Source organism: Amphiura filiformis, chromosome 2 (genome assembly GCF_039555335.1).
Source record: "Amphiura filiformis chromosome 2, Afil_fr2py, whole genome shotgun sequence".
Lineage (NCBI taxonomy): Eukaryota > Metazoa > Echinodermata > Ophiuroidea > Amphilepidida > Amphiuridae > Amphiura > Amphiura filiformis.
Window position 1 is genome coordinate 51,277,572 of NC_092629.1, and position 27,473 is coordinate 51,305,044.

General features: G+C 39.1%; 1 protein-coding gene across 1 annotated transcript; it reads left to right on the plus strand.

Moving 5' to 3' along the window:
* The first annotated feature begins 4,830 nt into the window (after window positions 1-4,830).
* On the plus strand, window positions 4,831-27,338 carry LOC140146343 (uncharacterized). The gene is made up of 5 exons (XM_072168151.1): window positions 4,831-4,921; window positions 16,485-17,732; window positions 18,940-19,098; window positions 20,542-20,746; window positions 23,825-27,338. Exons 2-5 carry the CDS (start codon window positions 16,518-16,520, stop codon window positions 26,083-26,085), a joined length of 3,840 nt encoding a protein of 1,279 aa, XP_072024252.1. The 5' UTR covers window positions 4,831-4,921; window positions 16,485-16,517; the 3' UTR covers window positions 26,086-27,338.
* Window positions 27,339-27,473: the final 135 nt, after the last annotated feature.

Consider the following 27,473-nt stretch of genomic DNA (forward strand, 5'->3'; position numbering starts at 1 on the left):
GGGGGGGGTGAAAATGTGTATAGACCTTATTCAGTGTTTCTGTAGGCCTACTGTTTAATCTTTGTGTGGATCTCTGGAATGTGGAAATTCTATAATTTGGACGGGTTTCAAAAATTTGGAATAAATTTGTAAGGGGCTGTGCAATATCTATGAGCCCTGGGGGGGGCAAGAAATTTTTGGCGACCCAAAAAGGGGGCAAGTAATTTTTGGCAAGCCGAGAGGGGCGGGGGCAAGCGATTTTTGGCACACATTCATGAAGTGCCTTTCTAATAAAACGCTCTAAAAAGGCTTAGGAAAACTGTACGGAAACTTTTAAATATGCAAATTGTCCTGCTCGCTGCGCTCGCAACATACATCTAGACCATAGGCCTACTGTAAGCAAAACGTTAAGAAAGTAGGCGCCAATACCCGTCAACCCAATTTCGCGAACAAGTAAATGGTAGATTATCGCGTCCGACCACTGCTGCATTGGCGTTAATCAGATGGTGCTCCTAATTAAAAAGGAATAAGAATTAATGGCCCCTTCCATAGAAGACAAACATGTCGCGATTTGTATAGTCGCATCCATTTGCATGAAAAGTGTGATGATCTGTCTGAAGGTAGACTGTTAAACGATATCGCAAGTGTGTGTTATTTCAATATAATTAGGATAAAGAGAGTGGAATATCGAGTGTCGCAAATGTTAATATTAAGGTGGGTGCGACTCTTAGACTTTAGTACAGGGATCGATCTATATTCTATACGATGATTATTTTCGGCAGGTTGACATTTAAAATACACGTAACCGATGCACCACGCATTTGAATAGCAGAGCGGTACTGCACAGTGCCACTTGTTACCTGTCCATGATGATGATTATTATGATACTTATAGACGTACATCATCATTCATGAAAATGGCAAATGCACTAATGCTGCCGATGTGAAGGAAATGCGTAACCATCACATCAGACCTAACACGTCAGACCTAAGAGTTCACACTTTCTTACTTGCCCTGGCGGGCTCTTCCGCTTTGGTCCCACTTGGAGCACGTTCTCGAAACGTTTCCGCTGCTGCGTGTATGTTATTAAAGAAATGAGCAGTTCAGTTTCTTTCTTACCCTCGCGGGCTCTTCCGTTCTGGTCCCACTGGGAGTATGTTCTCGAAACGTTTGGCCTGCTGCGTGTATGCGTAAACGTTGAACAGTAGAATGAAGAGGTAAAGTGAAATTCTCAAAATTTCTCAATAACAGTTCGCACTTAAACTGCATAAACATCAATTTCTTAAGAAAGACCTAACACATCAGACCTAACAGTTCACACTTCCTTACTTGCCCTGCGGGGCTCTTCCGTTGTGGTCCCACTTGGAGCACGTTCTCGAAACGTTTGGGCAGGGTTCGATTTAGAAAATAAAATTTACATGCACAACTCTGATTTTTTCCTTAAAATGGGCTGAATAACACAAAATTTTGCATGCACAGGCAAAATTCTACATGCACAGAGCCAAAGTTGCATGCATTTGTGCATGTAAAACCCCTCTAAATCGAACACTGCGTTTGGGCTGCTGCGTGCATGTTATTAGAAAAATTAGCAGTTCACAGTTTCTTTCTTGCCCCTGCGGGGTTCTTCCGTTCTGGTCCCACTTGGAGCATGTTCTCAAACGTTTGGGCTGCTGCGTGTATGTTATGAAAAAAATTAGCAGTTCACAGTTTATTTCTTGTTTCTCATGGGCCCTTCCGTTCTGGTCCCACTTGGAGCATGTTCCCGAAACGTTTGTGCTGCTGGGTGTATGTTATTAAGGAAATTAGAATCTGGAAATTGCAAAATGTAGGGCAAAATTGCGCCATTTTGTGGAAATAGCGGAATAGCGCAATTATCACTTGAATGAGGAGGTAAAGTGAAAATCTGAAAATTGTGTCATTTAGCGCAAAATTGCGCAATTTTTTTGAAAATAGCGGAATAGCGCAATTATCACTTCAATAAAGAGGTAAAGTGAAAATTTGAAAATTGCGCAATTTAGCGCAAAATTGCGCAATTTTTTGAAAATAGCGGAATAGCGCAATTATCACTTGAATGAAGAGGTAAAGTGAAAATCTGGAAATTTGAAAATTAGCAGTTCACAGTTTCTTTCTTGCCCTGCGGGTTCTTCCGCTCTGGTCCCACTTGGAGCATGTTCTCAAACGTTTGGGCTGCTTTGTATGTTATGAAAAAAATTAGCAGTTCACAGTTTATTTCTTGCTCTGCATGGGCCCTTCCGTTCTGGTCCCACTTGGAGCAAATAGAAACACATTTTGGCCGTAAATCCCCAGATGTGAAGGAAATGCGTAACCATCAGACCTAACACGTCAGACCTAATAGTTCACACTTTCTTACTTGCCCTGCGGGCTCTTCCGCTTTGGTCCCACTTGGAGCACGTTCTTGATTCTTTTCCGCTGCTGCGTGTATGTTATTAAAGAAATGAGCAGTTCAGTTTCTTTCTTACCCTGCGGGGCTCTTCCGTTCTGGTCCCACTGGGAGTATGTTCTCAAACGTTTGGCCTGCTGCGTGTATGCGTAAACGTTGAACAGTAGAATGAAGAGGTAAAGTGAAATTCTCAAAATTTCTCAATAACAGTTCGCACTTAAACTGCATAAACATCAATTTCTTAAGAAAGACCTAACACATCAGACCTAACAGTTCACACTTCCTTACTTGCCCTGCGGGCTCTTCCGTTGTGGTCCCACTTGGAGCACGTTCTCAAACGTTTGGGCTGCTGCGTGCATGTTATTAAAAAATTAGCAGTTCACAGTTTCTTTCTTGCCCCTGCGGGTTCTTCCGTTCTGGTCCCACTTGGAGCATGTTCTCAAACGTTTGGGCTGCTGCATGTATGTTATGAAAAAATTAGCAGTTCACAGTTTATTTCTTGCTCTATGGGCCCTTCCGTTCTGGTCCCACTTGGAGCATGTTCCCAAACGTTTGGGCTGCTGGGTGTATGTTATTAAGGAAATTAGAATCTGGAAATTGCAAAATGTAGGGCAAAATTGCGCCATTTTGTGGAAATAGCGGAATAAGCATAATTATCACTTGAATGAGGAGGTAGTGGGAAAATCTGGAATTTTGAGAAAATTGCGCAATTTTTTTGAAAATAGCGGAATAGCGCAATTATCACTTCAATAAAGAGGTAAAGTGAAAATTTGAAAATTGGCGCAATTTAGCGCAAAATTGCGCAATTTTTTGAAAATAGCGGAATAGCGCAATTATCACTTGAATGAAGAGGTAAAGTGAAAATCTGGAAATTTGAAAATTGCGCAATTTAGCTTAAAATTGCGCTAATTTTGTTGAAAATAGCGGAATAGCGCAATTATCACTTCAATGAAGAGGTAAAGTGAAAATCTGAAAATTGCGCAATTTAATTGCGCAATTTAGCGCAAATTTGCGCAATTTTTTGAAAATAGCGGAATAGCGCAATTATCACTTGAATGAAGAGGTAAAGTGAAAATCTGGAAATTTGAAAATTGCGCAAATTAGCGCAAAATTGCATAATTTTGTTGAAAATAGCGGAATAGCGCAATTATCACTTCAATGAAGAGGTAAAGTGAAAATCTGAAAATTGCGCAATTTAGCGCAAAATTTTTTGAAAATAGCGGAATAGCGCAATTATCACTTGAATGAAGAGGTAAAGTGAAAATGTTGAAATTTGAAAATTGCGCAATTTAGCGCAAAATTGCATAATTTTTTTGAAAATAGCGGAATAGCGCAATTATCACTTCAATGAAGAGGTAAAGTGAAAATCTGAAAATTGCGCAATTTAGCGCCAAAATTGCGCACAAGTTATTGTCATAATTGCGCTATTTTCATTGAGCATTGTGAAAGATTCATAATTGCAATGTTTAGTTCAAAATTGCGCTAATTTCAAAATGGGGTTGATAATTGCGCTAATTTGGAAAAGTTATTATCATAATTGCGCTATTTTCATGGAGCATTTTGAAAGTTTCATAATTGCAACGTTTAATTCATAATTGCGCTAATTTCAAAAGATGGTTGATAATTGCGCTAATTTCAACAAATTCTCATCATAATTGCGCTAATTTCAAAGCCTCACATTGATAATTGCATATTAGCAGTCAGTGTTGCTATTCTGTGTTAATATCGCTATTGTCAGTTCCAGCGCCTTTATGCGCCGGACGAAGCCGAGGGAGGTTTTTTTTCAATATCAGTTAGCAAAATTGACCTTCACACAGTTTTCTTTCAAATTGACATGGGGGGGGGGGGGCACACCGACATCGCCTGGCTAATAATTACTTTCTCTGCAGAGATACTAAAATCAATACCCGGGATCGATACACGTGAATGTCCTATGCACGAGTTTGATATGAGACGAAAATGATTTCGTATAAAGAAACCAGATATGGTTCCTTGCACTTGAATATTTGCAAACTTTAGGCCTAAGTGGGCTAGATACCGTAGGCCTATGTTGCGAGCGTAGCGAGCAGGAAAATTGGCATATTATTATTTTCCTAAGTGTTTCTGTACTGTTTTTATTTGAGTCTGAGAGCGTTTTATTCAAAAGGTGCCCCTCTCACCTTGCCCCCCCCCCTTTTTGACCAGCCAAAGAGTTCTCAATTTTACCCTCCCACCAGGATCATAATAATTGCACAGGCCCTAAGAAAGGGTGTGTTTCAAAATTTTCTCAAACTTAGAGCCAAATTATATCTTCTTTTTTTCAGGCTTTTTTCCTTTTGGGGACTTTTTTTAAAGCAAAATTTGCAAAGGGCGCTCGCGCTACCCGTATTAAGTTTAGCGGATATAAAATGTATATGAGATGGATAACAATTTTTGTTTGACGTCATTTCATTAATATTCATGATTCATTTTGCCAACGCGAAGTCAGACATGTTGTGGCTGGTATTGTTTCCTACGAAATTACTAAAAACTTCAGCATTCGCTCAAAAACGTGGAGATTTGGTAAGTACATTTGATGAAGATTATGGTTTAGAACAAACTGATTTATTATATATTTCCTCTGATGTTTGTAAGGGGTTGTATCAAAATGACCCGATGCCGAGGTGCAAAATTCGGCAGAGTTGCTATAGACATGACTGGCCCATGATAATCTACTATGCAGTGCCAATAATGCATACCCATTTGGTAGTATATAAACACAATCTGATTCATCATGATTATTTTAATATGTACGATGTCACCAAGCTTGAATATGTTGCATGGGATATTATGTATCTTCATTCAAGGGTACCGTAGTTAAAGTTGAGCGATTGGATCTTTAATCCGGAGAATCAGTGCAGTCACGTCCCAGCAGAAAATAAAATATCAGAAATTCAGATATTCATTTACTTTACTGACATGATCGTGTTCTGGCCTGGTGTTATCACTTGAAATGATTGTATGTGTACGCATGATAGACATGTCCACATTGCTTATTAATATTATAGAGGGCGACATTCAATCCAAAAAGTTTGGACCACAGACACAGTAGCTCACAGTCAATGGCTTAACTGTGTAATCCCCATAGGGAAATTATACAAAAATTTGAAATTTCGACACCAGTCACCAGAATTTCCAGAAACTTGACGACGCAGTCTAAAAAGTGCTGGTACTTTATCCTTGATACAGAAGTCAGCATGCAGTGAAAGTTAGATTTCATAAAATAAAATCGCCTTTGTTTAAAATGGATCATCGTGGTAAAAAATGATGCATTACATGCTTTTTTTGTACAGTAAGTCATTGGAAGGCATTGTCAATGATGGTCGCAGAAAAGTGCAGTTTTTTAAAAACAGACATTTGCCCATAACTTCGCTAGTTTTTGACCTACAGAATAAACAAAATAATTTCCATGTGAAATATCCTACTTGAAAATTTTGTGAACAAGCCTACACATGATCGTTCCCAATTTCGTAAAAAAAGTGGTTATTTTAATATTGTAAAACCATGTTCGATAATCGATATATAATGTCGCGAACGCGAACATTACATTGGTTGCGATATTTAAAAAATAGCCTAGGGGTGATTTTGAAATTTGATGATGTTGTACCTACATGTACACCCGCATGCCCGGTATACTCAAAATTATAAAAATTAGGGTATACTATACATAGGGTGGTGCGTTTAAACATATATGGCCTATCTCCCATCATGTTTAGTATACTCTAGCATGCTAGCATTTAGTGAAGGCAACAGACTATATGACAGGGTTCGAGGTTTGAGTACGGTTTTACTGCCAAAATGGGGGAAAAATGAAGTTCATGTTATCATAACATTATACATGTTTTCTGGACTAGAATTTTGTGCTGAGTCCATTTCTGAACTTTTTAATACACAGGGTATCACCATTTTAAAGATATGTAACAAATTCTAAGCGCATGTTGTTTTTACGAAGAATAATATGAAAATGTTAACCAATCCTGGGAGTCTACTTGGAACACAACTGTATTTAAAAAAAGTTACAGAGCATTATTACTTCAGTTAAAGTTGTTTTGAATCTACAAATATGTTAAACAAACTATAAAGACTGCTTAAACACTGTTATCATGTATGAAAATGAAATGATGTTGGTACTGAGGCCCCTGTATTCCTATATATTTTGTAAACATATAGCGGTCAGGTCTGGTGTCAAGACAATATATCTATTGATGTCTAAACTCATAAAGAAATGATGTTCTTAAAGTGTTAATGTATTTACTGATTACCTTTACACAATCTTAAAATGTTTTATACTGAAGCATAGCACTTTATTCACCCCTGACATCAGAAATGGCTTGTTGATAGCGCAACTGAATATTGTGTGATCTAGCGGCACCGGCTGCATCAACTTTATTTTCTGATAAGTGGTTGATGTGATGAGCTGGTACAGAACTAAAGCTCTCTTCACCATACCACTTGATTATTACTTGATTCTGTTTCAGTTTTCTCAGGATAGAACTTCTCAGATGTTCAGGTACATCAGTTGGGGAAATGACTTTAGCTGGATACCAGAAGCAACCATGCTTTGCCCATACTACATTGCATCTCCGGTGTGAAAGATTCTTCATCATCGGTGGTCGATTATCATCAGATCATCCCTTTATAATTACATATTTGAGGGCACAACATGAAAGGCATTGACTGCTCTTCCTGGAATAACTTTTATGGGTGTGACCTTTGGGTTTAAGGGGTTGATACATCAGAAAAATGGTGTGAACATCAAAATGGGGCAAAATCTGAGTCGTAAAAAAAATTATTTTGAAAAAAGTATACATGGCATCATTCCACAAATCTAATCGATTGTGGGGATTGGTAGAGTGCACAATCGATCAACTTTTCAGAGCTGTACCTCCATAAGTTTTTCCGAAATAATTTTTTTACAATTTGCCATATTTTTTTCACGCTTAGGGGTAGGGGTAACATTTTTGCAATTTTCTTCAATTTTTCTTTTTTGAAGGAAGTTAAAATTATTACCAGTGTGTGGCAAATTGAAATATCATTAAAATGAGGGGTTAATGAGGTCTCTAACCCCTTTAGATCAAATTTTATGGCGAAACTAAGATACAAATCTCTCGAAAATGGCCTTTTTTGGGCTTCGTTTTTTCACTTTCAAGTTCAACTTTATCCGGGTATGGTATACAAAGTAAGCAATGAAATCAATTAAAAACAGTTTTATGTGAACAAATAAACCATCAGGTAATACAAAATAACAGAGAAAGACAACATTTATCTATATAGTAGAAAATATTAGGGATTCAAAATTAATGGTGAATTTTTTTTTCACCTAAAACTGGTCATTTTCAGTAAAAAATGGCCATAAATCCATGTTTAACCCAAAAACGACTTAAGATACAGTATTCTAAGTTAGAAAAATTGAAAATTCAGACATTTTTACCTTAGAAATACTATATGGGTAAAGTCAAAAATAATGGCACCGTTTGGTTTTTGATGCCTGCTATGCAAATGAAAAAGACCAGCAAAGAAATTCATCTTTCAAAAAGTGTGTTATGATTTTCTCTTTAACCGCAGCAATTTGCAGTGTCATAGCTGTCATGTAAAAAATAATATGCCCAATTTTCTTCCCCATATGGTCAGGAGTGTTACACTTTAGCGTGACAAGAAAAGAGGTACTTGTTTTTTAGTCATGCACTGTAAAAAATATACAAGTTGCAAAGTGTTGCATGGGTTTTCATGGCATTTTGTGAAGTGTCTGCTATTATTAAGTACCAAATTCTTTCACATTAGTCGCAGTAATATAGTCTACTTAGGAACATGTGAAGACTACATGGTGCGAAAAATAAAATATGTTCCAAAAATCACTTCTCGCCAGATTGTGTAGCATTGTAAGGTTGTGATGACAGTAATAATCTATTTCAGTCCGTTTAAAGTAAAAGCAACATTTGGGCCAAACTTGGAAAAAATTAAACTTGCATGATATCAAAACTGTTTTCTTTTTAGAGCGAGTTGAAAAGAGAAATTCTGTCTCGTCAGGAGTGTTACATGTATCAGAATTCAACTTGATTTTTTTCATACACCAAGTTGGCAATATTCATACATTACTTTTTATTTTATTAGTGCATTGGGATAGGAACTCAAAAACAAGAAAAATAATTGCCATTGCTTGAACATGTTTGCTACAGCTAGGCCAAAAAAAAAAAAGTGTTTGTTTGCCCAGACACGACCGACCCAAAAATCAAAAAACATCATGCACTTTTTTTTTATATTTTTTTTTTACAATGATATAAAAATAAAGAAAATGATGTTTTTTCCCCATAAAAATGCCAAATGACACTTGAAAGTTAATATTGGCAATCACAGCTTTCATTTTTTGCCCATTTAGCCTTCCCCATCAATATTTTACCATCAATCAACATCAATAGAGAAGCATGACATAAGTACATGTATGGTCTGGGATTTTGTACTGCAGCCCGATTTTGTTTGTTTGTTTGTTTGTTTACCCAGGTTGGTCCGTGAGGAACACATGCTAATCCATGGAAAACCATGGTTACCAAAGAGGTTAAACTTTAGGCTATATGGTTAGGTTGAAATACATTCATTCACTCCGATATCAATGCAGCCAATCAGAAAAGCGGTTAGAAAAGTATGCGGAGTGCATTGATTGTGTATAATGTGCAATCCGCATACTACGTGCAGTGTTTTTCGCACGCTATCGCATCGCATAGGATTTATTTATTTTTCGGGTGGGTTGATGCATTTATATTTGGTCCTATTTTCCAACATTTTTAGTGATAGTTTTGTTATAAAAAACAGCAAAAATCACATGGTTTTTTTTCTCGTGTATGAAATACTATTAAAATAGGTTAATGAACGCGTATACTTTACGCGTAGAAATTAGACAAAATAATGCACTTGCACTACGCATCAACATCAGCACGCATGCATTATTATCTCTCCCAACAAGTAAGGCCGTATAAAATTAAATGTTTTGGTTCTCGTCCAGAGGATTTTCATGAATTGATGAGGGAGGGAGGTGTTTTTTTTGTTTGTTTTTTTTTCAAATTTGCATTGTGTTTTTTTCGGTTTTTTTTATTTGTGCTCGAGGATTTGATGTGGCCCTTTTTTTTTTTTTTTCAAATGTGAGATTCTGAGGATAAACCCCTAGAGTACCACAAAAGACTTGGAAGTGATGCTTGTTCTCTAATAAACTTATTTATATGTATGAAGATTTCATAAATCATTCCAAAGTCTAAAAAATTGAAAAATCTAAAAAAAAAAATAAAAATCTGACAAATCCCAGAAATTGAGGAGGGAGGGGACGAGAACCAAAATATTAATTTTACACGGCCTAATACATGTTCATTAACCTATAATTAAAGTTTGACACAAGTACAAAATGTAAGGCTGAATGTTGTATACTTTCTCTTACCCCACTTGCTGCAACACGTGTACAGATCTAAGACACACACCAAAAAAAAAAAAAAAAAAAAAAAAAAAAAAAAAAAAAGGAAATCGACCTACCGACCCACTCCTTTCTACCCCATGTCTGGGCAAACAAACACTTTTTTTTTTTTTTTTGGCCCTATCTAAATAGTCAATGTCAGGAGTGTTACACAGAATTAATTAATTGGCAATAATTCAAATTTCTGAAGAAATAACCAGTCTGTTAGTGTTCTTTTAGCCCTGAAAATGTATTCCTGAAGCCAAACTGCTGCAATCATGATGTAAAGACCTTCATATTCAAGAAATATGTACATAAAAACATGGTTTTCATAGCTCGACCAAAATGTTACACTCCTGACAGTCAATTGTAAGTAATATAGGCTCAACAATAAAATTGAACTAATGTTATTCAATTGTTTGCCCCTTTTTGAGATAGCCATAGATAGTGTCACCAAAAAATTACAAAAACTACTTTAGAAAATATGGTCACGTGTCATATGGTGAGACCCCAAAATAGTGGGAGGCGTTACATTTTTCTCTCCTCTTTCAGATTTCACTTGTTGGTACAGAGCTATTCTTTGTCCAATTGCATTAAGTTTGGGCTCATTATACAGCTTGATTATTCTACTTTTCAAATATGTTTCACAATTTGAAATTATCATTTGTTTAATTTGTGAAAAATATTAAAATGTTAACGAGGATTAACCTGGAGGATAAGCGGTGGAGGAGTATATGCAATCTCTATGAGAAATATTTTGGAAACATAATAATATCTTTTTGATTTTTAAATTTTATCATTGCCAAATTCTGTGCTATACATGTAAATCATATCTCAAAATCAAAGCTTGTTCATTCATTATTCATATTCAACTATTAGTAGATCTATTTCATGTTTACAAGTACTCACTGAGAACCGCAAGTCACAAGACCCATAATTTTTCCTAGATTCATTACACACAAATGCCAAGATTTTCAGTCACAACACACGTTTTGGCTTTAAATTGTTTATCTTGAGAATTAATTTATACATCCTAAGATAGGAAAAGTATACATTTTTGGAAAGCATGTTACCCCAGGAATCTAAATATGCAGTTAAGATAAATGTAGGATACACTCTAAAGAAAATATTTTCAAAAATGTAATCACCATTTGGTGCGCAAAGTTACGTACATTTTCACACCCTGTATCACCACTTTGGTCAATCATAACATAGCCAAAGTATACATTTTATTAAAGCTCATAGTGTTGCCTACCACAAAATTAGATTACATTAGAGGTATTCCATATCAGTAGCAAATGCAATAAATTATCAATTTACTAGTCAAATTAATTTTTTTCATGATATCACCCTATATATTTTCTTACACACCCTGTATACCAACATCAATTTTGCATTGATGGATTCCTTGAAACATAAGCTTTCCAAAAATGTATAGTTTTGTTGGTGTGAGATGTATAGTTTTAGACATGTATCAATTTAAGTGAAAATGAGGACAAATTATCAAAATCAGTGCTTATAACGCAAATGTGCCCCACCATATGACACATGACCATATGTGATTTGCAAATTTATATATTTGAGGCTATACAGTTACTGTAGCAAAGTGTCAGGAGTGTTACAAAAACATGCAAGCTGGGCTCGAAAAACAAAAATGAACATAAATCACCTAAATTCTGTGCCTTTTTTGAGAGGGCCATAGATGTTGTCAACAAAAAATTACAAAGACTGTTTTAGAAAATGTAGTTTATAAAATATTTCAGGCCATACAGGTAGTGTACAGTGTCAGGAGTGTTACACAATAGCACTACTTAGATAGATCCTTACATCAATTTGAAGAACAATGTGATGCTAAAAACTTCAACATAGTTTTTGCACATCATATTGCATGATATAAACTTAAACAGAAAATTCAAGATGTTTCTTTTGACAAATAAAAACTTTTGTTCCTGATTTCCACAAATTTTTAGGTGTTTAATTGAAAATTTTAATTTTTTTCCAAAACTTTGTTTCCATGTGAAAAATTCTACATGACTATTTTAGTTTAGTGTCTAAGTAATTAATTAAAACTCAAAGAATTGCATATTTGCATAATTTTGCCAAATATAACAAGGAATGACATGGGTCTTTTGTGTTATATTTCTGAAGATTTTGGACTACTTTTGCCAATAAACCAGTTGAAAAAATATATTTAGTAATATTACTGAAGTAATTTTTTTATTTTTTCTTGAATTTAGATATATGTTTTGCTTACAATAAGACAACAATTACATCTCTGAACACTGTTTGTAATTTTGACACTTTTGTCACACTTTGGTGCCATTATTTCTGATTATACCCATATGCTCATTTTTAGAAGTATTCTTCACACCTAAATATTTTTTTCACACATTTGGCAGTGAAACCGTACTCAAACCTCGAACCCTGTCATATGGGCAATTACTTTGTGCATAGAGACAATCAGACAATCATGTTGAATCATGAATATTGGTTAAGTTTTTTTCAGATTTTACAGCAATTTTAGTGAATTGTGACACTGGAAGTAACTAACTGCATGTTGTAGGGTTTTATAGGGATAGGATTTTATGTAAACAATGGCCGGCAAAAAACGTAAACAAGCTGCGCGTAATCGGGTACGGTAATTAAGTTACGTATGAAAGGCTACAGTATTACTGAAGTGGCTAAAAGCTAAATCGTTCAACATCGTGGGTAAAGAACATTTGGGCGAAGCGACATTGGCCATAAAACCGTTAAGGTCATCAGAGGTCAAAGGTCAGGTCAAATTTAAAGTTGCTCCGATTGAGCTGCAACTCAGGACAAATGATCCCCGACATTTCAGGAGTGTAAAACTGCAAAGGTCATCCAAGGTTAAAGGTCAGGTCAAATTTAAAGTTACTCCGATCATCCTGTAACTCCGGGAACACAATCCCTAATACCTCAGGAGTATAAAACCGCAAAGGTCATCCGAGGTCAAAGGTCAGGTCAAATTTAAAGTTGCTCCAATCGAGCTGTAACTTGCACAAAATGATCCTTGACACTTGGGGAGTATAGCATGAGTTTACCCGAGGTCTAAGGTCAAACGATGCTAATCAGAATCAATCACCGCCTGACATTCGTGGCTCGTGAGCCACAGTAGCTCTAGTTTACACTGTAAAGTATACCGAGGTGACTTGATACTGGGGTGACTTTGGACACATACAGGGTTGCTTGTTTAAATCACAATATAAAAAAAATCATTGATGTAAATTTAAATAATTGAATTTTTTTGGGGAAAAAAACATGTGATACGGTACCGTATACGGCCATGTGTTTTGAACTCGCCACCCTTAGCGTTACATCACAAATATTATGAATTTTTACACCAATCAAGTTTCAAATTAGAATATCTCCACAACTATCAACCCTAAACTAGCAAAAGTATATATTTTTGGAAAGCTGAAGGCAAAAGCAATTTAAATATACACATTTCAACTCATTGTACAGGGTGACCTTGAAGTTATACAGGGTGGAATAAAAAAAAATCTAAATAAAAAATGGGTCACTTAATTAATGCATTGCTTATTACTAACTTGCAGTTATAAACTGAAAGTAAACAACATTGATTTGGTTAGAGGTAGGGGGAGCCTACTGACTTTGGAAGAAAAAAAAAAATCACAGCTGTTTGGTAATCTCGAATACAGGGTGTCCCAAAATATGTTCAAATTTTTTACAATTCAACATATTTTGAACGAAACATTTTACCCCTAACCCATACAAAAAAAGTAAGTCCATATTTAGATTTCTCATCAAATTTCCTCTCAGAAAATGTAAACTATGACTATGATAGGATTTACAGCAACTTTTAGATTTTGAAGATCCGCATTACTTACGGTACCGTAGATTGGGGTGAATAGGGACAGTTTTGGCACTCTCTAGATTGTAGTTTTTTTCCTGTCGCCCCATGAGCCAAACTTTTGAGGGCATATTATGTCCACCCATGATGCCGTTAATCCACCATTATAATATAAAAAATTGAATATATGTGGGGGGTAGCCTATATATTTTTTTAACAAAATTTTGGTGTCCCTATTGACCCCCGACTTTGGGGTCAATAGGGACAGCACTGGTTTTGATAAGGAAAGTACAACTTTGAAGGAGTGTTTGCATTTTTACCCCCACATGGAGGGAAAAGGGACACCAAGTAAGTTTTAAGAAACAATAGAAACATGTCAAGGTAATTCATACCATCATAACTGATTAAAATCTGATTTCTTGACAACGTTGATCAGGCTCGTCAGTACAAGAAGAGGGTGTGGTGGGGTAAGGATGGCTGGGGTAGGATTCTGGGTGGTAGGGAAGTAGGTGGGTAAGGTAGGGTGTTGGGGTAGTGGGATCAGGGTAGTGGGGTATTTAGAAAAGGTATCATGGTGGTAGAGGTAGTGGATAGGGTGGTGGTGGTGGTGGCGCAGTGGATAGGGTGCTGGGGTAGGGGATAGGATGGTGGGGTAGATGGGTGGGGTAGGATGGTAGAGTGCTAGGGTAGGGTGTGGGGTGTTAGGTTCTGGCAGTGGCATGATAGTATTAGGGGTGGATGAGGGTGGTAGCCTGGGTAGGGTGGTGGGGTAGGGCGGTGGGGATGGTAGGTTTAATGAGGCTAGTGCGATCAGGGTGTGGTATAGTGATTTAAGGGTGGTGATGGTAGGGTTAAGGTGGTGGGGTAGGTTCATGAGGGTAGTGGGGTAAGGGTGGAGCAGGGTAGGGTGGTAGTGTAGGGTGTGGGGGTAAGGGTGGTTGTGGCAAGGGTGTCCCTATTCACCCCGTATTAGATGACTTTTACCTGAAAAATATTTAAAAAATTGTTTTCTGTCCTATCAGAATTAATAAATAATCTTTTTGAGAAAGTTGTAAGACCTAACAGGCTAGGTCCTGGTGAATTTCCAGCTCATTTTCTAAAATAGTGGCTGTGGGAGCAGGAAAGTTTTGACCACACCATTTTTTAGAACTTTTTTGAGATAATTTTATTTTGGACACCCTGTATCCTAAATTTATTCTTTAACATCTGCTGAACCATTTTCAAAACACTGTTTGATTGCTATTTCAATATGTGGAAAAAAAAAAGTGTTAACCAAATGTGAAAAAATGAGATCTCAAAACTGAGATCCCTATTCACCCCTGCGTCCCTATTCACCCCAATCTACGGTACTACAGTGTTTAATATGAAAACGGGTAGTTTTGTACATAAAAGTTTGCATTTTATAGACTAAACCAATCATAAAGAGTTCAAAATGATTAAAAACAATTAGCAGAATTAATACTCTTTCTAACGAGCTCTTAACTATGTCTGTAGCCCATATGGATGCAAAGATATGATCAGTTGATTCAACGCGCACACACAAAATCTTTATTTCCCATAGACTTTGCATATACCGCCACCGCCTCATCCGCCACCGCCTCATCCACCACCTCGGTCATTCTGAACTCAAACAACTCTAACTCCACTATCGTAGCTGATAAACAATTCTCCTTTGGAGGTCTGTTAGGGCATTCATTTAGCTACAAAATGACACCAAGCACACTTCAATACCGTTTGTTTAAGCAGAGATATAACAATTTGAATGAGTCTCGATTTGGAAAAGCGTAACAAAACCACCATTTTTGGGTGGCGAGTTCAAACCGCGTGGCCATACAATATTTCAAAACTCATAGCGAGACAATAAAGCATCCAATTTTGTCATTATTATGTTTTGGATCCAATATTTTCACACACTTGATGGATTCATGAAAACATAATAATGATTAAAAATTGAGCAACCCTATCCCATGCGTGTCCAAAGTCACAGTTTACAGCACCTGTAACGTCACTAGGGACTTGCCCAGCTTGGCTGAGCACTGTGTTCTTTAAATGTTAAAAAAGGAGTGCTTTTAGAAAAGTGTACTAGCTTGAAATGCCAAAAATAGGGGTAATTTTTAAGGCTAATTTGTACCCGTTTTTATGTAAAATAGGGGTAATATAAAATGCTAAAAATATTCTTGATACCAGGCAAAATTAAACTTAAAGGGGGGTATTTTTGAATTTGGGAACGATCGTGCATTATGCCTTTGAATAGGAAGTGACAACACCGGGGTCCGGGGTCTGAAGTTGCATTCAATATCTTGATGGCAAACTGGACAATAGAAGTACATTGTTCCACTTCCCAGCTTTTTAATCCCTATTTTAATTCAGTGGGTGCGTCTTGTGAATACATGCAAAATTTGATTGGTTTTCACCTATATACATATTATGACACGATAGTGGATAGTCATATAAAATGGCGCGCGTGCCGACACGCAACAGTGGCACGCTTATTGATCCTCAATGATCGCAAGATAATGCGTTCGCATAATACATGTGTGCAAACTAAGAACGCAGTTCGGTGGCGGAATAAAAAATAAATAAAAACTGAAAAACAAAATCTGCAAGGTTTTCCACTCCTTTCCCAACTTTGACTCGCCTAATCTCGAAATGGCCGAGTGTGGCTTATGGTGGGTCTTGTCACTCAGAGTGGGTCACATATAAAAATGCTATTTAATTTTTTTATGATCCACGAAAGCCCAAGAACTGCCCTTCTGTCAGGTACACATTTAATAAAACACATCATTTCTAAACTACTTGCTATTTTTTTTATTTTACAGATGTGAGGTTCCAGGGAGTAAGTCATCGGCAAGATGTCTGAGGAGGTAACGATAGAAATAGGTGCTGAAGCTGTCGCTGATGCTGACATAGATGATGCTGTAGCTGTTGCTGTAGCAGATGCTGTTGCTGATGAAGTGGTCACTACCGATTTGCTTGCTACCGAGGCGCTCAATGCCGTTGCTCTCGCTGCAGAAGCAGCTGCTGCAGAATCAGCTGCTGCAGAAGTAGCCGCTGCAGAAGTAGCCGCTGATGATGATTCATCAGTTGCAGAGAAAGTAACAGTGTACTTTGAAAATGTTGAAGAAAATATTGAGAAAGCTATCAAGCTTGTACGTGATGAGGGTATGTACGTGGCGAAAGCTGCAGGACAGACGGGCGTACCCATTAAGAAGCTGGAAGCAATAGTCAAAGATATGAAAGAACGTGGAGAGTTAACAATGAACTGGGACTCAAGACGTGTGGAGACCACGCCGCGCGTAGATAAGGAGGGCAAAGTGATTCAAAGGAAGAAGCGGCGATTTGTTGATTGGAATTACACGGCAGAAGACGTGCATGCCGCTGCGAATGCAGTGAAAAACGGCGAGTACTCGGTGAAAGGTGCGTACAAGGCGTTTAAGATCCCTGTCCGTGATATAAAGAGAGCGATGAAAGGAGAGGAGGTCAAAGGTCGGATCTGCACGCCTAAATTCATCAGGTTGCGGGAACGAGGTAAACTGACCGAAGAAGAGGAGAAAGTGGTGCTGGAGTACGCGTTTGCGTTGAATAAATTAAAACATCCAATCACGTACAAGACCATGGCGCCGTTAGCAAAACAACTTCTGAAGTTACGCGACGAGACGCTGGCAGACGAAAAGGGATGGTGGATTGCATTTGTCAAGCGCCACCAAGAGTTGGAGGGCCTCTACCAAACCCCGCTGCAGTTAACGGCGTTGGCGAATCACCGACACCACTGGGCCAAACAGTACTTCAGCAGATTAGTTGAAGTGTTCGAGAATGGTGAATTTTTCTCGAAGCCATCACGAATCTACGCCTGTGAAATTGAGCAGTTTGAGGTGGAGCGATGGGAGTCTGATTGTGCGAAGCTGGTTGAGGTGGAGATGTTGGTAGCCGCTAATGCCGTAGGATACCATGTGTTGCCGCCGTGTGTGGTGTATGCCAGCGAGGGAGAAGATATCCCTGACTTTCTGGGGTTACCCGAGGCAGGATTTGTGGCAGCTGAAGAGAAGAAAGTATCGGCAGCTATTTTGGTAAGAAATCAATTCAAGGGGGTTATAGTGGCCCTATCGGCAATAGCTGCCCTATAGACATTTGACAATTTCTGTATTTGTTCATATCTGGCAGCTATTGGAGATGGGACATTGTTATTCTTAACCCTGGAAATGTTACTAAACCTGATATCAGAAATTATGTACGGAGTTAGTTCACTTCAAGTGTTAAAAGTGTAATATGCATACACTGTATTCTGAACATATTTAACTGGATAACCCATTGATTACTAGGATTTCTCCATGAGTCTTGTATTTATAGAGCTCTATGTTGTGTGTACACACTACATTGTATGTAGCACTGAGGGCATGTAGGCCTATTCCTAATAACAGCTACCATGCATGTACCTTAAGTCCAAGTTGGATCAATCAAAGTAGACTTACATGTACTGCATGTACATATGGCTGTATGTGCCAAATCATATACTTCTCTCCAACAGTGGCATAGCCAGGACGTTTTCAGAAGGGGGGGGGGGGAACGTAACTTTCAAGGGAGCAGCCAGCATCCCACAGGGGAGCAAGATTTCTCACAGGGGTAGCTTCCCTCTTCCCCTGGCAGTGGTGTAGCTAAGGGGAAGCTGCCCCCTGTGAGAAGTCTTGTCCCCCTGTGGGATGCTTTTTTGTACTTTTTAGCCCATTTTTGACCATTTCGTCAAATTTTCCCCCTTGAAAGTCGCCTTGCCCCCCTCCTCTTGCCTACCCTTTGAAAAAGTGCTGGCTACGCCACTGCCCCTGGCTACGTCACTGCTCTCCGATACTGTTCTTTGTTGAAAAATCAAAGCCAGTGAAATTTTGTCTCCAAACATGACAAAGTCAGTAAGATATAATTCTATATCTCAGTATATATATATATATCGCATGACCTTAATCTCCCACACAGGGGGAGCAGATTTCTTATGGAGTCGCCCATTTTAGGTTCATGGTAACTAGCTAGGCAGTTGCGCAAAATTTGGTCATTTTTTAAACTCCGATTAGTCCGATACCGCTGGTGGTTCAAAATTATATTCATCGAATACAACAAGAATTTCAGTAACCCCAATTTCAGGTACACACTCCTTGTGCAGAACACTTTTAAAGGTGTTGTGTTCCACCTGAAATAAATTTGTATTGCAATGATGTGTTGAAATTCATTTGTACACGTATAATTTAATAATATCTTTTCAACTTGTTATTATTTTTTCATGATCAGGCTGAATGGTTCCGCAGTGTGTTCCTTCACTACCTACCGTCTCGCAGCGCAGATGATCCTGTTATGCTGATCTTAAAAGGGACAAATGAATGGCTTACACCTGAGTTGATAACGATGGCTGAACAACAGTTTGTACACCTAGTACCTATGCACAGCAAGGTATGAATGTTGGAAATATTGGGGAGAGGGCTGAGAGGGGGAGGGGAGGGGATGTGCGGGCAGGAGGCACCAATGAATGGCTTACACCAGAGCTGATAACAATGGCTGAGCAACAGTTGGTTCACCTAGTACCTATGCACAGCAAGGTATGAATGTTGGAAATATTGGGGAGAGGACTGGGGGGAGGGGATGAGCGGGGGGAGGGGGAACAAAGAAATATTACGAGGTAGCAATGAATGGCTTACACCAGAGCTGATAACAATGGCTGAGCAACAGTTGGTTCACCTAGTACCTATGCACAGCAAGGTATGAATGTTGGAAATATTGGGGAGAGTACTGGGAGGAAGGGATGAGCGGGGACAAAGAAATGTTACGAGGTAGCAATGAATGGCTTACACCAGAGTTGATAATGATGGCTGAACAACAGTTTGTACACCTAGTACCTATGCACAGCAAGGTAAGAATGTTGGAAATATTGGGAGAGGGATGGGGGATGCGCAGGCAGGGTGTGGGGGTAAATAAAGCCAAAATGAAGTAGTAATGAATGGCTTACAGTACACCGTCGCCAGAGTTGAACTTCATAACAATGGCTGAACAACACTTTGTACACCTAGTACCTATGCACAGCAAGGTAAGAATGTTGCAAATATTGGGGGGAGGGGGGGGGGGAAGGGGAGGTGGGGGTGTAAACAAAGAAATATTACGAGGTATCAATGACTGGCTTACACCAGAGTTGATAACGATGGCTGAGCAATGGTTTGTACACCTAGTACCTATGCACAGCAAGGTATGAATGTTGGAAATATTGGTAAACAAATAAATATTACGAAGTAACAATGAATTCATGGCTTACGCCAGAGTTGATAACAATGGCTGAAAACAATATAGGAAACAAAAAAATGTGAACACTGATGAGCGGGCAGGGGTGGGGTAAACAAAGAAATATTACGAGGTAACAATGAATGTCTTACATCAGAGTTGATAACAATGGCTGTAAAACAATACAGAAAACAATAAATTTTGAACACTGTTTTTCTGAAAAACAATATTGCATGTCACATGTGTACGTCCATATATCGAATGCACTTGTTGACTGCTACATATGCAGGGATCTAAGTCTTCCGGAAATTCCTGGAATTCGGAAATGTTCCCCCTCCCCAAAAAATTCGGAAATGTAAAAAGAAATGATTTTTTTTTTTACATTTCGAATTAAGCCCCTGCCCCCCAGGAATTGAGTGAGGTGCTCGCCTTAGGCTCGCATGTTTTTCAGGGAGTGGATGGTCACTTACATCTCTACATATGTCTCTTAGCTAGGAATAAATACCAGACTCATCTCAAGTGGAGATCATTTCTATATTAGTCTTGGAAATGTAAAATTTTTAAAGGAAATTTTGACTATTAAAATTTACAGTAATATTTATTTGTTGTTTCGATTTGTTTCAGGTGTTGAAGTATTTGAGTCCTATCCAACCATTGCTGCATAGTCTCAAGGAGGCGTACAAGGAGAAACTGAGTCAATACAAACAAACAGAACTACGTCGTCAAGCTGAAAGCCCGGCCAAAGAAGCGTTCTTCCCTGTCACGTTCCGCAAGCTCTTCTCTAATTGCTTCTCAATGTATGAGATCCAGGAGGTGTTTAGGACTAGAGGTATGTCAGTGTTGCTACCGTAAAAAACTCAATAGTTAGCATTATACATGCTTACTATCGAGAGCTTTTTAAGCATGCAAACATGAAGAGCCCCATCCACAAAAGTGTAAAAGATTTTGAGGAAATCATCGATACACTTATAATAGTTATATAGGAACAAGTAAACCTGCAAATCCCATTAGCTCAGTTTGTAAAGCGCCGGTACAATTTCATGTTTTCAAGAGCGCTCTATAGTAAGCACATATGCTAACTATCAAGTTTTACGGTATTCCAGTTGAATTTCATACAGTCCTTATGGAAGATAGGACCTTATTTTCCCACACAGGGAGTGTGAATTTCAAATGGAGCCATCTTGAATAAATGCAGAATTATGCTTCTACAATTTTTGTCTCGCCTGAATGTTCAGGGAGAGACTTAGTAATCACTATGGTGTGTGTGTGTCCGTGTGTGTGGGGGTGGGGGTGCGGGGTGTGTGTGTGTGTTCGGAAAAAGCTTGTGAACGCGTTATCTTGAGAACCGTAAGTGCTATGATGATGAAACTTTATTGGGGGTAGCATGACCAGAGGGTGTCGACCTGATTAGATTTTAAGCGCAAAATATGGAAATTAAGTACCAAATTTGCATAATTTATGCGTAATAAGCAAAATACCTTGTGAACAGATTATCTGGAGATCCGTATGGGGTACAGTGACGTAGCTGGGCGGGGTGCAGCGTGGCCAGATGTTCTCGACCTGATTAGATTTTCAGCGCAAAATATGGTAATTAAGTACCTAATTTGCATAATTTATGCGTATTTGATGCGTATCAAGCAAAAAAAACCTTGTGAACAGCTTATCTTGAGATCCGTATGGGGTACAGTGACGTAACTTGGTGGGGAGTAGCGTGGCCAGATGTTCTCGACCTGATTAGATTTTCAGCGCAAAATATGCTAATTAAGTACCTAATTTGCATAATTTATGCGTATTTGATGCGTATAAAGCAAAAAAACCCTTGTGAACAGCTTATCTGGAGATCCGTATGGGGTACAGTGACGTAACTTGGTGAGGAGTAGCGGGGCCAGAGGTTCTCGACCTGATTAGATTTTGAGCGTAAAATATGGTAATTAAGTACCTAATTTGCATAATATATGCGTAATAAGCAAAATACCTTGTGAACAGATTATCTGGAGATCCGTATGGGGTACAGTGACGTAACTTGGTGGGGAGTTGCGTGGCCAGAGGTACTCGACCTGATTAGATTTTCATGAGGTCAAAGGTCACATACAAGGTCAAAGGTCAACTGAGGTCACCAAATCTTTTAATAATTAATTTTCAACTGTGCATCACATATCCCAATAACAGCTTGATCGGTCATGTAATTAAGGAAATATGACGACTTTAAGATAGTCGCTTTCTTTGTAAAGTATAGCAAAGTAGCACTTTCAATGAGTGATAACTCGTAAAGGAAGCATCTTTCTGTTTTGATTTATTTGATGAAATAGTTCTTTGGTATTGCCAAATTTGATTTTTCAGCGCAACATACTTTTTCCAATTTCGTGAGGTCAAAGGTCACATACAAGGTCAAAGGTCAACTGAGGTCACCAAATCTTTTAACAATTAATTTTCAACTGTGCATCACATATCCCAATAACAGCTTGATCGGTCATGTAATTAATGAAATATGACGACTTTAAGATAGTCGCTTTCCATGTAAAGTATAGCAAAGTAGCACTTTCAATGAGTGATAACTCGTAAAGGAAGCATCTTTCTGTTTTGATTTATTACTTTGATGAAATAGTTCTTTGGTTTTGCCAAATTTTTGGAAGGTCATTACGGGGTCATCCGAGGTCACTCGGGTCATCTGAGGTCAAGTTATTAAAAACTTGTATGGGCATGAAACTTGGTGGGTACAGTCATCATTTAAAGCCACATTTTTGGAAGGTCATTTTGGGGTCACCAGGGGTCATCTGAGGTCAAATTAGTAAAAACTCGTATGGACATGAAACTTGGTGGGTACAGTCAACATTTAAAGCCAAATTTTTGGAAGGTCATTTTGGGGTCACCAGGGGTCATCTGAGGTCAAATTAGTAAAAACTGTCGTATGGACATGAAACTTGGTGGGTACAGTCAACATTTCAAGCCAAATTTTTGGAAGGTCATTTCGGGGTCATCTGAGGTCAAATTAGTAAAAACTGTTGGATGGACATGGAACTTGGTGGGTACAGTCAACATTTAAAGGTAATTTCTGAGTCACCAGGGGTCATCTGAAGACAAATTAGTAAAAACTCGTATGGGCATGAAACTTGATGGGTACAGTCAACATTTAAAGCCAAATTTTTGGAAGGTCATTTCGAGGCCACCAGGGGTCATCTGAGGTAAAATTAGTAAAAACTGTCGTATGGGCATGAAACTTAGCACGAGGGGTACAGTCAACATTTAGAGCCAAAATTTTAGAAGGTCATTTCAGGGCCACCAGGGTCATCTGAGGTCATATTAGTAAAAACTGTTGCATGGGCATGAAACTTGGTGGGTACAGTTACCATCGGCCAGATAATCGTGCCCAGCCGATAACCGCCAAATTCATTTACCTCTCTACCAACAGTTAATCGCAAAAGCAAGGCGGTCACAAAAGCAGGCGAGACTCGTGGTTCGAGAACCGCCTTGTATTATGTGAAGTAACTAAACACAATTGTAGGATTTTCGACCTTATAGACGAATCCCATTTCACACATTCCTACACCTCACTGGCAGCCATAACTGGGTCCCCGTTGTTCAGCCTTAGCGGGAATTAAATTCGCTTTTGCGTCAGTTGCACAGCTGCTTGGTTACTGACATGTGTTTAGAGTCAAAGTAATCCTGTGTGTAATGTGGGTTCATTTTGATGCACAGAATTTTAAGATATGACCTTGTGAAAAATTATAGATTTCTTTTTTGGGTGTAATTCCTAATACATTTGGATGTATTCCTAATACATTTGGGTGTATTCCTAATACATTTGGGTGTTTTCCTAATACATTTGGGTGTGTTCCTAATACATTTGGGTGTATTCCTAATTCATTTGGGTGTATTCCTAACACATTTAATTTTCTCTTCATCACAGGTGTGTTTCCATTGAAACCAGATGAGGCGGATCTCGGCATCAAAGATGACCAACCAAAGCAGGAGGGCAAGAAGAAGAAGAAATGGATACCTATAAAAGAACAATACCCCAGATCCTATGCAGAGATGGTGAAAAATGACATCATATTTGTCCCACCACCACGTCTGGTGCCCGCAAACATACCACAGATGCCTATGACGTATTCCACAACAGCAGGAGGCCTCTTCTATAATCATCTTGGAGTCCCTGTTCAACTGAATCAGCTGGTGGGACAGAATCAAGTAGTTGCAGGGACCAACATCGTAGGACCAACTGGGATGATAGTGAATGCGAACGGAACCGTTGTGCCGAATCCGCTGTTGAGTAAGGTGATAACGACGCAACCAAGTGTGGTTATCCCTACATCTGTGCCTCCCCTTACTGAAGCTGCCAAGAATGCTAAATTATCAAAAGCATTCTCCCCCGAAGTACTAAACATAGCTAAGGAGGTGATGAATCGTACACCCGTTACCATAGTCCAACCACAAGTACCCAAAGCAAATGCCGAGATGGAACAGGAGAAGCGTTCAAAACTTTCAAAAGCGTTTAGTAATGACGTATTGAGCACAGTAATCAAAGTGGCTAAGGAAAATGAAGACCAAGAAAGGAAAGCAGAACTTTACCGCACACGGCGGTCTGGCGTTCCATCGTCAACCGTGTCAGAGTCGGTATCCGAAACGCTATCAACAACTGAAACTAACGAGTCTGTAACAAGTGATACAACTGAGAATTCCAACGATGCATCCCAGGGTGACGATTCGCAGGATGCAGCCAACTCCACATCAGCCGCTCCCGGTGATTCCGGGGATGCTTCGCCGCCAATACTCGTAACAATCCGGGAAGCATCGGAGACGGAATCAATCGACACCCATAGTTCAGAAGAAGAACCGAAATCAAAAAATGCATCGGAATCTACTGTTGCTAGCATTTCCAAATCACCCACTACCAGATCTAAAGCAAAAGAGATTGCAACAACCTCACCGAGTACTCCGGTAAAGGTTTCGTCACCAAACACCAGATCAGCATCAAAAGAGATCGCTGATACCTCATCAAGTACGCCATCAGGGTCAAAAGCTTCGTCACTAAGCACCAGATCAGCGTCTAAAGAGGTTACGACAACCTCGCCAAGCACTCCATCAAAGGCTTCTTTACCAAGCACCAGATCAGCGTCAGCACCGTCAAAAGAGGTTACAGCAACCTCGCCAAGCACTCCATCAAAGGCTTCTTTACCAAGCACCAAATCAACATCAAAGAAAGCCTCTCCAGATGTGACTAGTCCTTTATCCGATACACCTGTTAGAAGCACTACAAGGTCAAAGGGCAATTTGATGTCCAAGTTGATATCAACAGGTGCACTGGGGACGCAATCAGACTTTGAGGAGGAGGAGGAAGATGATGATTTTGACCCCGAGGTAGTTTCATCGGATTGGGACTCGGACGAAGAACGCTCGAGCAGTCGTCTACAGAAGTCACCAAGGACGAAGTCCAGTGACGAAAAGTCACGAAAGAAGAAAAAGTCAAAGTCAAGAAAAAGTCAAGAGAAGAAAAAGTCAAGGGAAGAAACGGTGCCTGCACCACCACCAGTATTACCTAAACTGACTCTAGCTCCAAATGTAACGGTGCCTACTTCAGTTGTGGACCGAATTCAATCAATGATAACGGATAATACGTCGTTACTGACAACACTAGATGAGGAAGAAGAGGAGAAGAAGAAGAAACCCAAAGAACCGAAAGTGAAACATGATCCATCCAAAGAGTCAGTCGAGGCGCGAATATCCAAAGCTTTCAACGCGGATGTTCTCAGCTCAGTATTGGCTGTCAAACAGGAACTAGCAAAACGGCCAAAAATACCGGACAGGTACGCTGCACCGATGCAACCGGTGCCAGCATTGAATGTGTTGTATACATTGCCGGGCGGTGGCCAAGTCCTGCTTCCAGCTGGTTCGTTTTTACCGGTTGCGCAACGGCCGGTTGTAGTCAATCCTATAACACAGCTTGCTCCGGGAATGACATTAGTGCCTGTAAGTACAGCAACACCGGTAAAAGCCAGTGACAAAAGCTCGACTGCGGAGGATTCAAATGCTGCCCCTTCTGGAAAGGTGAAGGTAAAAGGTAAAAAGCAAGAAACAAAAAAGGTAAAGGTAAAAAAGAATCTAAGGGAAAGAAAGACACAGAAGAAAATGAAGCGACAAAAAATGCAAAAAGTAAGAATAAAAGCGTGAAGGATCAAGCAAAAGGAACTAAAAAGAGTGTTGTCGATGATGACAATGTAGACAAAGAACAAAGCTTAAATCAAGAAGAAATCGTAGTCCGCAAATCTGCAAGAAAGCGTTCGGTTGCACCGCCAGATACAGAAAGTGTCACCATGGGTGACAGTCCGACATCGCCAAAGTCGGGTAGTGAGAAATTAACAGGCGCACGCAAGAGAAAAGCATCGCTTTTGGCCAAACAGGGTGAAAATGCTGCTGCCAAAGAACACGCTAAAAAGATCAAAGTAGAAAATGATGGGAGTGGTTTGTCATCGGGAATAACGACGCGAGCGAAACGACTGGAATCGAAAGGATCTGGTAAACGATCGGAATCTACAAGGATTAGAACTCTGAAAGTGAAGATGAATTTGTGAAACACTGATCATAAGCTCATCCTGTAATTGTTGGGAGTAGTGTATAGTTTGATCAGCGTGTGATAGGCTGGCCTTATTACGTCGCAGATTAAAAGTTATATTTTATTTTGAGAAATGTTGTCTTGTGACATCTCACCAGAAGCACCACAAATTAATAATTGAAGTCCTATACTTTGTCTACTTTAACACACACTATGTTCGCTGATCGTGCGGTCATCTCAAAACAAGGCTCTACACGCAAAGTGTGTGCGGGGTGTGCATACGCCTGTCAAATGCATGGTTTAATTACCGCGTATGCATTGCAAAAGCCATCTGGCGCATTGCTAGAAAAGCGCGACAAACAAAAATGCACATTTTCCGCATGCATTTGCAAAGAGAACCTTGTTTTGGTGGCAAAATGGCTGATCCGTGCAAAAGGGGAACAGACAAGATAGGTCAACTAAACTGAGCTCAAAAAGAAACTTATAATTTTTTACAACTTGTGAATCACAAGGTCATATCTTTAAATACTGTCAATCAAAATGAACCAAAATTACACACAGGATTACCTTAATACTCTACTCAAAACACATGTCAGTAACCAAGCAGTTGTCCAACTGACACAACAGCAAAATGCACTGTCATGGGACAACTTCCTGGACTTCCTTCACTTTCACAGCCCAACATTTGGCACCCAGGACAAAAAATCTGTGAGAATGCACACAAGATCCTTGCACAGATGATAAAACGGTGCTGCTTTCTGCTTTTCATACACTTTTTTCATGAAACAGGGCTGGGCTGTGAATGTGGTCCAGGAAGCTGTCCCATGTCAGTGCATTTTGCTGTTGTGTCAGTTGGATAACTGCTTGGTTACTGACATGCTAAGAGTAGAGTATTGAAGTAAATATGTGTGTAATTTTGGTTCAATTTGATGGACAGGATTTCAAGATATGACCTTGTGAAAAATTATAAGTTTCTTTTTGAGCTCAGTTTATATCACTCTTAACG